At 41.6% G+C, this 12,771-nt stretch overlaps 1 protein-coding gene across 3 annotated transcripts in view; it reads right to left on the bottom strand.

The window, feature by feature from the left end:
* The window catches only part of RDX (radixin), a 114,718-nt gene that overhangs the window by 15,789 nt on the left and 86,158 nt on the right, over nucleotides 1-12,771 (bottom strand). For 2 of the 3 annotated variants that reach the window (XM_009187224.3, XM_003910659.3), the window contains 2 exons: nucleotides 7,367-7,464; nucleotides 3,342-3,948 (listed from right to left, as the gene is read on the bottom strand). In XM_009187224.3, the coding sequence (XP_009185488.1) occupies nucleotides 7,398-7,464 (67 nt within the window). In that variant the 3' untranslated portion in view covers nucleotides 3,342-3,948; nucleotides 7,367-7,397. Of the gene's footprint in view, nucleotides 1-3,341; nucleotides 3,949-7,366; nucleotides 7,465-12,771 lie in introns of those variants that run through there. The other variant, XM_003910660.5, reaches the window with a different exon arrangement.

Raw genomic sequence — 12,771 nt, 5'->3', positions numbered from 1 at the left:
CCCTATTTAATAAATGGTGTTGGGATAACTGGCTATCCACATGCAAAAGAATGAAACTAGACCACTACCTTTCACCATATACAAAAAGTAACTCAAGCTGGATTAAAGATTTAAATGTAAGACCTCAAATTATAAAAATTCTAGAAGAAAACCTGGCCCTAGCAAAGAATTTATGGCTAAGTCCATAAAAGCAATTGCAACCTTGGCCCTAGCAAAGAATTTATGGCTAAGTCCTCAAAAACAATTGCAGCAAAAGCAAAAATTGACAAGTGGAACCTAATTTAACTAAAGAGCTTCTGCACAGCAAGAGAAACTATCAACAGAGTAAGTAGACCATCTGCAGAATGGGAGAAAATATTCTCAAACTATGCATCTGACAAAGGTTTAATATCCAGAGTCTCTGAAAATTTTAAATCATTCAAGAAGCAAAGAACAAATAACTCCATTGAAAAGTAGGCAGAGGACATGAACAGACACTTCTCAAAAGAAGACATATAAGCAATGACAAACATGAAAAAATGTTCCACATCACTAATCATCAGAGAAATGCAAATCAAAACCACAATGAGATACCACCTCACACTAGTCTGAGTGGTTAGGTATTGAAAAGTCAAAAAAAAAAAAAAAATCAACAGATGCTCGTTAGGTGTGGGGAAAGGGAATGCTTATACACTGTTGGTGGGAAGGTAAATTAGTTCAGTCGCTGTGGAAAGCAGTTTGGAGATTGCTCGAAGAACTTAAAACAGAACTGCGATTTGACCTAGTAATCCCATCACTGGGTATATATTCAAAGGAAAAGAAATCACTCTACCAAAAAGACACATGCACTTATATATTAACCACAGCAGTACTCGCAATAGCAAAGATATGGAATCAATCTAGGTGCCCATCAACAGTGGACTGGATAAAGAAAATATGGTACATATGCACCACAGAATACTATGCAGCCATAAAGAGATCATGTCCTTTACAGCAACATGAATGCAGCTAGAGGCCATTAACCTCAGCAAATTAACATACAAACAGAAAACCAAATACCATATGTTTTCACTTGTAAGTAGGAGCTAAACACTGAGTACACATGGACATTAAGATGGGAATAATAGACTCTAGGGACTACTAGAGATGGGAGAGAGGGGCAGGGGCAGGGGCTGAAAAACTACCTATTGGGTACTATGCTCACTACCCCGGTGACAGGATCATTTATACTCCAAGCCTCAGCATCATGCAATAAATTCATGTAACAAACCTACACATGTACACCCTAAATCTAAAATAAACGTTGAAACTATAAAACCAAATAAACTCTTTTCTCCTCTCGACTGCACATTTTTGCCATCTAATGACCCATCCCTTTAACATGAAAATTATGCTACTCCTTTCCCTTTTCCAAAGAAGAGATTCTAAGAGCAAAAAGAACCTTAGAAATCATTGAGTACGATCACCTCATTTTTACAGCAGAAGAATCGGAGGTCCTGAGAGTTGGAGTGACTTGTCCAAGTTCCAGCTACGAATTCATGGCTGAGCTGCAGCAAATGCCCAGGTTTTAACCCCCACAGGCTGAAAACTCTCAATCTCTCACAGCTTCATAAACTAAACTTTTGATTACACAGCATTATCTCTAATTGGGATTCTCTCTTACCGCACTATAAACCGAAGCAATTGGTAATTTGTCCCATGTATTTTCTAATAATGTCCCTTCGTATCACCAGTCCTGGCTAGAAAAAGCCATGTGTAGAAAAGGTTTTTGCCCAGTGCATTGCACAGGAATTAGCTGTTGAAGGCAGCGGCCCACACTGTGCCCTCTTTATCTTTTGACCTGAAGGCTCAGGTTCTCTAATGTATCCATTAAAAGGTGAGAATAAGAACAGACGTGGCACAATTGTTCAGAGTTACTTCTTCAATGTTTTAAAGAGCTTGACAGATGATTTTCCTCAACTCTCTTCCAGACTATATTTTTTATTACACAAAAAGTAATCTCGCAAGTGCTGTTTGCCCCTGCCATGGGATAACAATAGGCTGGAGTGCAGTGGCACACTCCTGACACATAGTAACCTCCGCCTCCCGCATTCAACCGATTCTCCTGCCTCGGCCTCCCGAGTAGCTGGGACGACAGGCACCCGCCACCATGCCCAGCTAATTTATGTATTTTTAGTAGAGACAGGGTTTTGTCATGTTGGCCAGGCTGGTCTGGAACTCCTGACCTCGACTGATCTGCCCACCTCAGCCTCCCAAAGTGCTGGGATTACAGGGGTGAGTCACTGCACCCAGCTGGATATTACAACTTTTCGTTTCATTGCATTCCCAGGTCTTATGACTGAAAGATTTTATGCCAACTTCCACTTATAATCAAGGAGAGGCCTGAGAAACCATAATTTGATAAGAAACCACAACTATGTGGTTATCCCTTAAGTTATAAAAGTGCCTGATAACCAAAGATTTCACAAGAAAATTACAAGAGACCACTTTGGGAATAAATATTCCTTGATATTAGACAAACAATATTGTATCTGCCTAGTGAAAGGTTATTTTGTTTATGTGTCCCCTGTAGGAGGAGGTTGTCTCTAAAATAACTAGACTTAATACCCTTGAAAAACATCAGTGACAGATGGAAAATTCTATGTCATGTTGGTACATTTTGTGGGGTTTTCTGAAAATCTTTAAGGGGTACCTTTGTGCCCAGCAAGTACCAGTCAAATAATCACAGCACAACATGCTCTTGAAGGCTGTAAGAGTGACTTTTGCTTTTTGTTTTGTTTTTTGAGACAGAGTCTCGCTTTGTCGCCCAGACTGGGGCGTAGTGGTGTCATTTCAGCTCACTGCAACCTCCACCTCCTGGGTTCAAGCGATTCTCCTGCCTCAGCCTCCCAAGTAGCTGGGACTATAGGCACGCACCACCATGCCCAGCTAATTTTTATATTTTTAGTAGAGACAGGGTTTTACCATGTTGGCCAGGATGGTCTCGCTCTCTTGACCGCGTGACCCGCCCACCTCAGCCTCCCAAAGTGCTGGGATTACAGGCGTGAGCCACTGCGTCCGGCCAGAGTGACTGTTAATGCTGCTGACTCGTGTCACAAACTGTCACCCAGTCCTCTAAGCTTCACTCCTTGGACATTCAAAACACCTCAAAGTGCTAGGACTAGTGCCATCTTATGAATTAATAATGCTGCTTCACATCCCAGCTCTGCCACTGAACTCTCCTCAACGCTCTTTCTCCAAACACTGGCCAGGTCTGAAGTAACTGTGAAATCAGAGAAGATGGGAACCTGAAGTGGGGCAGGCAAGCGATATTCACCGCCTACCACCAGGATGCAGAATCAAGTGTGCAGTAAGGCTCAGGCTGATGGTAGAATATATTTATTGCTACACTTATATACAATTATACAAACAGCCCAGACAGGAAAGAAATGTTGCATCGATTTCTGTAGATTCCACCAACATGTGCACAGAAATGGAGCTGTTCACCACTGAGTTTGCTCTTGGATTGAAGCCAAATATAAGTCACATACATTTTTTGAAAAAGTAGGAAATTCTTGGAAATCCTCTCCATAGATTCTTCCATACAAGCTAGTCATGCAGAAAAAAGTGGGTTCTCAGAAGCTGATGCCTTCCAGCATCTGTTTGGGGGATAGAGTCTTGAAGATGGGGTGCAGTAGATGGTGGCTTGGGACTGCAGGGTGCCGTGCGAAGTCCCAAGTCCCGGGCCATCTTGCTAAGGTCTGTCTTTAGGAAAGGCAATTGAGAGGGGATTGGAGAGAAAGAGAATAGCAAGAAAGGGAAATCCAACAGTAAACTGAGAAGAGGAGAGAAACATGAGCCAGGGCCCTGGGTGAGGGAATACTGGTCCATCCAGTTCCAGCTGAGATTGCAGACTTTGGGGGATACACACATTCAGAACACCAGGTATGTCCTTATCCTAAAGCTGCCCGTATGTCAGTAGCCAGAGGCCTGCATGAAGACACAGAAAGTGAATAGGAAAGTCAGGCAAGAAAGAAGAAAACTCAACTCGAATACTCGTATTATCAGCATTCAGTTGAAAAGGCATGACCCTGAATGTCTTTCCACATTTTGTAAGTTAACATTTAGTCACGGTTAGTTGATGGTTGAGTGATGAAGGGGAATGGAATGCCGCTGAGGAAATGCAATGATGTACAGATTGTACCAAAATAAAGGTGCGTCCACAAACTCTACACTCTGACCTCAGCCTGGCTAGAATTACTTTTGGCCGCCAAAGGAGTCTAACATATAGATTTTGCAATGTTCTGATCCAGAATTATGATGTGAATGTAAGATCATGGTATAAACACTCACTCTTTCACGTCACAGTCACATACACCTTAGTGACGTGAATCCCAAGAGAAATTGTTGAGCAGCCACGGGGCGTGTGTGCTTAGGGAATGAGTTCATCTTATTTATACCAGCTCCATCTGACACACCTCAGGCCCCTTCCCACCTCAGGGATCCAAGAGGGAGGACCTGCAGACTGTGTCTAATCTGGTCTCCTCAGCTAAAATCAGCCCAGAGCCTGAGAGAAAGGTCTGAAGGTTGAGAGCAAAAAGCCCATGAGTCTAAATACACCACACTGTGCCAGGCTTTGGAGTTGATTAGCAATTTGGGTACAGTCTGGTCCCAAGGCTATAGGGATTCTATCCATGAGGAAACCAGTCAGTTCTATCTTGTTCATGGCTTTATTTTATTTTTGAGACAGGGTCGCGCTGTCACCCAGGCTTGAGTGCAGGTGTATGATCTTGGCTCACTGCAGCCTCGACCTCCGGGGCTTAAGCAATTCTCCCACCTCAGCCTCACGAGTAGCTGGGACCACAGGCACGCACCCCTATGCCCAGATAATGTTTTGTATTTTTTGTAGAGCCAAGGTTTTACCATGTTGCCCTGGCTGGTCTCAAACTGCTGAGTTCATGCAACTCACCTGCCTCAGTCTCTAAAAGTGCTGGGATTATAGGCAGGAGCCATAGCGCCTGGCCTGTCCATGGCTTTAGATGTCACCTTTAATTCCTTAATGTCACCATAATCCTACAGGCCCCTAGTCACGAGGAAGATAGGATGACAGTGCTGTGGAGAAGCCCTAGGGGCAGTGGGGGAAGGACCAGAACATCACTCAGAGTCTCTGTTCTTTCTCTTGGGTCAATAACTTTATAATCAACTCTGGAGGGGCCCAGCAGTTCTTCCAAGGCTGCCAACTATGTGATACCTCAAGCTGGAGGATGTGGCAATCACCAGCTCTGCAGATCCCTTCATAAATTCATGGCTAGATAATTCAAAATCTCTTTCTGTCATTAGATCTTGACTTTTCATGCAGAAGCTTTCTTTTCCTGCTTCTGACGACAATAGCTCAGAGTCAAACTCACTCAAAGGATTTGCTCTAAAAAGAACATTAACAGATGAAAATCAAGGAGGAAAAATTATAGAAGATCAGGTAGATTTTACTTTGGGGAGTTTTACTAATCAACAAACAAAATGGCAAGAGTTACATCAATGAATTTCTGCACTGGAAGAAATGGCTAAAGATAAATAGCTAAGAAGAGTATTGTTTGCAGCAATCTATGGCACATTAAAAATGTGCTTTAACCCAGGATTTTAGCTCAAAGATCAGAAATGAGACCAGCTGGATTCTCAGCTAGACCCCTTTCGAAGCGAGTGAGAGCAAGTGATGATGGATGTGTCGTAGCGTTTCAAGTGGACTTTGAAACAATGAAAGTGTTTTGGTAATGTCATGACATATCAGAGAGAATCTTGCATGACCTTAAACTCATTTCAGAGCAGGCCCAATTCAAGGCCAAAGGAGCAAATTGCTTCTAAAAGCTCTCCACCTTAAATAACACATGTGACCATTTTTTGCCACATAAATAAGTCTAAAACATCGTATTTCTATAAAGAACATTGGTTCTACATTTTTAAGTATTATCTCAAATATACTGACATTTAGCTAGAAGGCAGTTTAGAGAACTTTGGGAGGCTTAACCAGCAAGTTGGGGGAACTCAAGATTTACAACATAAACAACATTGCTGTGGTTTTATTCAGAAATGGGATGAGTCAAATAGTCTCTGCCAAAAAAAAAAAAAAAAGGAATTTAAAAACAACCTGTTATGGTAATCATATTGAAAAAATGATTTTAAAATATTACCAAATCGAGGTCAGTACATAGTACTACATTAACCTAGCTTATGAACCAATTCTTTACTTCTTCTACTCCAGAAATCCCCAACCCCTGGGCCGAAGACCAGTACTGGTGTGGCCTGTTAGGAACCAGGTGGCACAGCAGAAGCTGAGCGGTGAACAAGCATCACGGCCTGAGCTCCACCTCTTGTCAGATCAGCAGCGGCATCAGATTCTCAAAGGAGCGAACCCTATTGTGAACTGCGCATGCGAGGGTTTCATGTTGCACGCTCCTTATGGGAATCTAATGCCTGATGATCTGAGGTGAAGGAGTTTTACCCCAAAACCATCCCCTCCACCTCCCAACCCCATTCCCAGCCCATGGAAAATTTGTCTTCCATGAAACCAGTCCTTGGTGCAAAAAGGTTGGGGACCACTGTTCTACTCAATGTGTATGTACGGAACTTCATTTTAAAGTAAATCTCAATATGTCTTTTTTCTTTTTTTTTTTGAATCACTCTATCATCCAGGATGGAGTGCAGTGGCACCATCTCGGCTCACTGCAACCTGTGCCTCCCGGATTCAAGCAATTCTCCTGCCTCAGTCTCCAAGTAGCTGGAACTACAGGCATGCACCATCACGCCTGGCTAATTTTTTCTGTATTTTTAGTAGAGATGTGGTTTCACCATGTTGGCCAGGCTGGTCTCGAACTCCTAACCTCAGGTGATCCACCTGCCTACACCTCTTAAAGTGCTGGGATTCTAGGCATGAGCAACCGTGCCAGGCCTGAATATGTTTTACTAAAAAATAAGAAAAACCTCCCAGCAGAACACAAGTGTCATATGAGAACCTGCACTATAATACTTTCATTCTTAATGCTCGAGAGGGCTCTTTCTAAATGTAAGAGAATGCTCTAAAGTAGCAGGTCCAATCCGCTCCCAAGATTACAGGTAAAACATCATTTTAATAAATTCTAGCTGACCTCAAAATTATTAAATTGGAGGATGATGTTCTTGATTGGCAAAGAGCCCAATAGATGCAAACCATTGAGAAAGAACTTGGAGGGGATGGAATCAGAGGCTGTAAAGACAGAGATTGCTCTTGATCAGTTCCTTTGACTTGAAACCCACAGGTCCTGTGGATTAGCAGGTTCAGTTTTATGAGGTCCCACCAGCATCCTGGCAGTGGAAGGTATGGCAGGTCTAGCGGGCAAGTGGGCTGGCCCTGGCCACGGCTGCCGGTTGTACTTACCTAGTGAGGGAGGGAGCCTTCTTCCTAAGGGTTACATTTGCTTTATGCTGCTTTGGCAAGAGCGCATCTGGAACAATGCATACAGTTTGGGTCCCCACCTTTCAAAAGAGACATTAAGAGGTTAGAAAGCATTTAGCAAAAAAACACAGTAGGAAACTGAATGGGCAGGTTGACTGCTTGCTCAGCACACTGTAATATCAGGGTGCCCTTGTCAGCCTGGATTATGTAAGGGCTGTTATTGTCAAACTGTCTGCCTAATCTTTAACTTCTTTTTTATTTTCCAGTCCACCTTTGAAACTCCACGATTAGAATGTGGAAATAAGAATAACTTTAAACCTTCCTTTTAAATAGATGCTAGACTTCAAATAGTGCAGCAACTCTACACAAGCTAACTAGTTTCTTTCGATAATAAGACCTATTATTTACAATAATAGGTCTTGTCTTAAAGCCATAAACATCAGAACTTCATGTCATTCAGTTATGCGTTCTACCAGATTTTATATTTTATTTGAAGTTCTCTTTTGATTAATCTAGACATTGTTATTTTCAGGCAGCAACCAGAGTAATGGGTCCAAAATACTTTGTAGTGCCTACTCTGAAATCAATAGTTGCTATGTTTTTGAATAAGCAAATACTCAGTACCTGCCTACTAAAAGACTGGATAGGTTAAGACAAACCATGAAAACTACCTCCTCTGCAGACACGTTGGCATTGCAGGAATTAAAGAGGTCAATTTCAGCCCTACTCTCTCTGGTCTGTCTTCCTCAGCTGACTTACCTGCCATTCTCCGATATATCCCTTAGAGATAAAACAAAGTCAGAATTAACTTAACGAAGAAACTGCTAAACTGGCCAAGCTTATCCATGAGTCATTTCCCTGACTGAGAAGAATGCTGGTTACAGTATTTTCTAACCTTGTGAGTAAAACAATTAGAAATGCAGTTACTAGCAATCTCTATCTTACAAATGAGTTATGTACCAAAAGGGCAGCTGTGGTGGGCTGTTTCCCATGGAAACTACGTCATGAACAGTGATTCTGTTTCTAGGCAATGTAACTCATAATGAAAAACCGAGTCTTTGCAGTAAAATAAGTAGAAACTCCAAATTTATCAAAGGTTGTAATTAAGAAACATAGAAACAATGACATTTATTAACAGTTTTATAATTCTTCTTTAATAAGTGAGCTTGATGTTAACCTGGGCAGAAATAATTAGATAGTTCAATAGTACCTGAAATTTAAGAACATTTTAAAGGGAATTTTAACTGTTTTCAAGGACTTTGAAGGTTAGTCTGGCTGGCATTTTATTGTATGAAATGTCATTTCAGGCCAGACGTGGTGGCTCACGTCTGTAATTCCAGCACTTTGGGAGGCCGAGGCAGGCAGATCACCTGAGGTTGGGAGTTCGAGACCAGCCTAACCAAAATGGCGAAACCCCATCTCTACTAAAAATACAAAAATTACCGGGCATGGTGGTGCATGCCTGTTATCACAGCTACTCGAGAGGCTGAGGTAGGAGAATCACTTGAACCTGGGAGATGGAGGTTGCAGTGAGCCGAGATCGTGCCACTGCACTCCAGCCTGGGCAACAAGAGTGAAACTCCCATCTCAAAAACAAACAAACAAACAAACAAAACAACAACAAAAAAAGTCCTTTCAAAATGTATAGCTGTAGTTTTGCCATTGTCACTAGTAGTAGTATTCTCACTGTGATTAACTAGTAGTACTATTCATGTAGATTTAGACTCATAAAGGGGCAGAGAGAGCAAAGGAAGATAATTACTTTTCATGAACATAATGAGAAAATTTAGGAGAGCATGAGAAAGGAGGATTTGGGAGTAAAGTTAATAGATGAAAGGCACAAGAGAAGGAATAGAACTGAAGGAGAAAACTGCATGTACGAGTTTCCCTATTAGGGAAAGAAAGGTGAAGAGACGTCAGAAATGTCAAAGATTTGCCACCAGGTGGCGCCAGGAGATTAGATGACAGTATTTTAGTTGAAGGCGGCAACAACTGAAGGGGAGTGAGGGTGATACATAAAAATCACATGGGCTGAATATTCACAACACAGGAGGCTCAGGAGTTGTGAAGCGGTAAGCCATGGGTTAGAATATATATCAAGTTATATTAAGAATATATATTAAATTATGGGTTAGAATATATAACAAGGAATGCAAACCTAGTTGAATAAGATGTCTCACTCTATCACCCATGCTGGAATGCAACGGCGCCTTGTTGGCTCACTGCAACCTCCGCCTCCAGGGTTCAAGCGATTCCTGTCTCAACTTCCCAGGTAGCTGAGATTACAGCCACATGCCACCACACCCGGCTAATTTCTTTTTTCTTTTTTTTTTTTTTTTTTTTTTTTTTTGTATTTTCAGTAGAGTTAGGGTTTCCACATGTTGTCCAGGCTGCTCTCAAACTCCTGACTTAAGGTGATCTGCCCGCCTTGCCCTCCCAAATTTCTGGGATTACAGGCATGAGCCACTGCGCCCGGCCTAGTTTAACATTTTAAAGAATCTATTTACCTAGTACAGGCCATGACTCACACCTGTAATCCCAGCACTTTGGCAGGCCGAGGTGGGGGGTGGATCACCTGAGGTCAGGAGTTTGAGACCAGCCTGGCCAACATGGGGAAACTCCATCTCTACTAAAAATACAAAAATTACCCGGGCGTGGTGGCTTGCACCTGTAGTCCCAGCTATTCCGGAGGCTGAGACAGGAATCGTTGAACCCCAAAGACAGAGGCTGCAATGAGCCAAGATCATGCCACTTGCACTCCAGCCCGGGTGACAGAGCAAGACTTCATCTCAAAAACAAAGAATCTGTCAGTTTAGTATATTAACAATTTTTTTTTTTTTTTTTTGACAGGGTCTTGCTCTGTCCTCCAAACTGGATTGCAGTGACATGATCATGGTTTACTGAAGTCTCAATCTCCAAGGCACAAGCAATCCTCCCACCTTAGCCTCTTGAGAAGCTGGGACCACAGGTGTGCTTCACTGCACCTGGCTAATTTTTTTCCTTCTTTCTTTTCCTTTTTTTTTTTCATGGAGGGGGGCGTGGAGATGAGATCTCACCATGTTGCCCAGGCTGGTCTTGACCTCCTGGGCTCAAGCAATCCTCCTGGGATCACAGGCATGAGCTGCTGCACTCAGACAACAATTTTGTAAAAAAGTAAACACACACAAATGGCAGCAAACATATGAAAAGGTGCTCAACATCATTGAGCATCAGAGAAATGCAAACCAAAACTGCAATGAGATGATCATCTCACCCCAGTTAAGATGGCTTGTATCCTACTAAGACAGGTAATAACAAATGCTGGTGAGGATGTGAAGAAAAGGGAACCTTTGTACACTGTTGGTGGGACTGTAAATTAGTACAACCACTATAGAGAACAGTTTGGAGTCTCCTCCAAAAACTAAAAATGGAGCTACCATATGATCCAGCAACCCCACTACTGTGTATGTGCCCCCCGAAAAGAAAATCATTATATCAAAAACATACCTGCATTCCCATAGTAACTGCAACACTACTCACAATAGCCAAGATTTGGAAGCAACGTAAGTGTCCATCAACAAATGAATGGATAAAGAAAATGGTGGTACTTATACACAATGGAGTACTCATTAAGCCACAAAAAAATAATGAGATCCTGTCATTTGCAACAACATGGATGGAACCGGAAACATGGATGGAACCGGAGATCGCTAATGTTAAGTCAGGCACAGAAAGACAAAAATTGTATGTTCTCATTGATTTGTGGGATCTAAAAATCAAAATAATTAAACTCATGGAGACAGAGAGTAAAAGGATGATTACCAGAGGGTAAGAAGGGTAGTGGGGAAGCAGGAGGTTGGGAGGTAGAATGGTTAATGGGTACAAAAAAAAATTAGAAAGAATGAATAAGACCTAGTATTCGATAGCACAACAAGGTAACTACAATCAATAATAATTTAATTTTACATTTAAAAATAACTAAAAGGGTATAATTAGATTATTTGTAACACAAAGGAGAAAAGCTTGAGGGGATGAGTACCCCATTTCCCATGATGTGATGATTACGCATTGCATGCTTGTATCAAAATGTCTCATGTCCCCCATAAATATATACACTTATGTGCCCACAAAAATTAAAACTGAATTTTTAAAATAAAATTTTTAGTAGCAAAATCTACAAAAAAAGTTTTAAAAATTAAAAAATTAAAGTACACACACACGATTACCTCAATATACTCAGAAATTGCATTTAACACATTTAAAACCTTTTTTATTTAAAAAGAAAAAACTCTTAGAAAAATATGTATATGTATGTAAAAGGAAGTTTCATTAATCTGATAAAAATCATGTACTAAAAATTAGTCAGGTTGGTGCCATGCTCCTGTATATTCCCTGTATAGTCCCAGCTATTCAGGAGGCTGAGGCGGGAGGATCACTCGAGCCTGGGAGATGGAGGGTGCAGTGAGCCGATATAGCGCCACTGCACTCCAGCCTGAGTGACAGAGTGAGACCCCATCTCAAACAACAAAAGAGACACCACTTACGTTCCACGTGGGACTGCAAGTTGCAGCCAGTCAACTCAGTAAGAAACAGAATGTAAGTTTTAAGAATGGAGAAGACTAAAAACTATAATTATTTGCAGAAAATGAAGAAAGTCTATGTAGAAAGCCCAAAAGACTTCACAAATTATTAGAAATGGTGAGAATGAAACAAGGTTCCTTAACTTAAGGTGAGCAAAAAAAATCAACTGCACTCTCTACATCAGTCAGAAATAGTTTTCAAATGTAACTCTGAAAATGACAGCAAAAAATAAGATGCTTAATAATAAAACTAACAAAATAAATTCATGATCTTAATGCAAAAATTTAAACAACTTTACCGAATCAAGGAAGACTTGGTGGAAAGACATTGCATATTCATGATTAGGAATGCTTAATATTGTACAGCTGTAACTTTCTTTCCTTCTTCTTCTTTCTTTTCTTTCTTTCTTTTTTTTGAAACAGAGTTTCACTCTTGTTGCCCAGGCTGGAGTGCAATGGCGTGAACTTGGCTCACTGCAACTTCTGCCTCCTAGGTTCAAGCGATTCTCCTGCCTCAGCCTCCTGAGTAGCTGAGATTGCAGGCACACGCCACCACGCCGGCTAATTTTTGTATTTGTGGTCAAGACGGGGCTTCACCATGTTGGTCAGGCTGGTCTCGAACTCCTGACCTCGTGATCCACCCACCTTGGCCTCCTAAAGTGCTGGGATTACAGGCATGAGCCACCACGCCCAGCCGTGCAGCTGTAATTTCTTATCAAATTAATCTGTTAGTATATTTCCAAGCAAAACTCCCCAAAGTCTCTTCCCATACAGGTTACACGAATTTATGCTGAAGAACAAAGAACCAAAACTAGTCAGGAGCTTATT

Source organism: Papio anubis, chromosome 12 (assembly GCF_008728515.1).
Source record: "Papio anubis isolate 15944 chromosome 12, Panubis1.0, whole genome shotgun sequence".
Lineage (NCBI taxonomy): Eukaryota > Metazoa > Chordata > Mammalia > Primates > Cercopithecidae > Papio > Papio anubis.
This window is presented reverse-complemented; position numbering and strand designations above follow the sequence as displayed.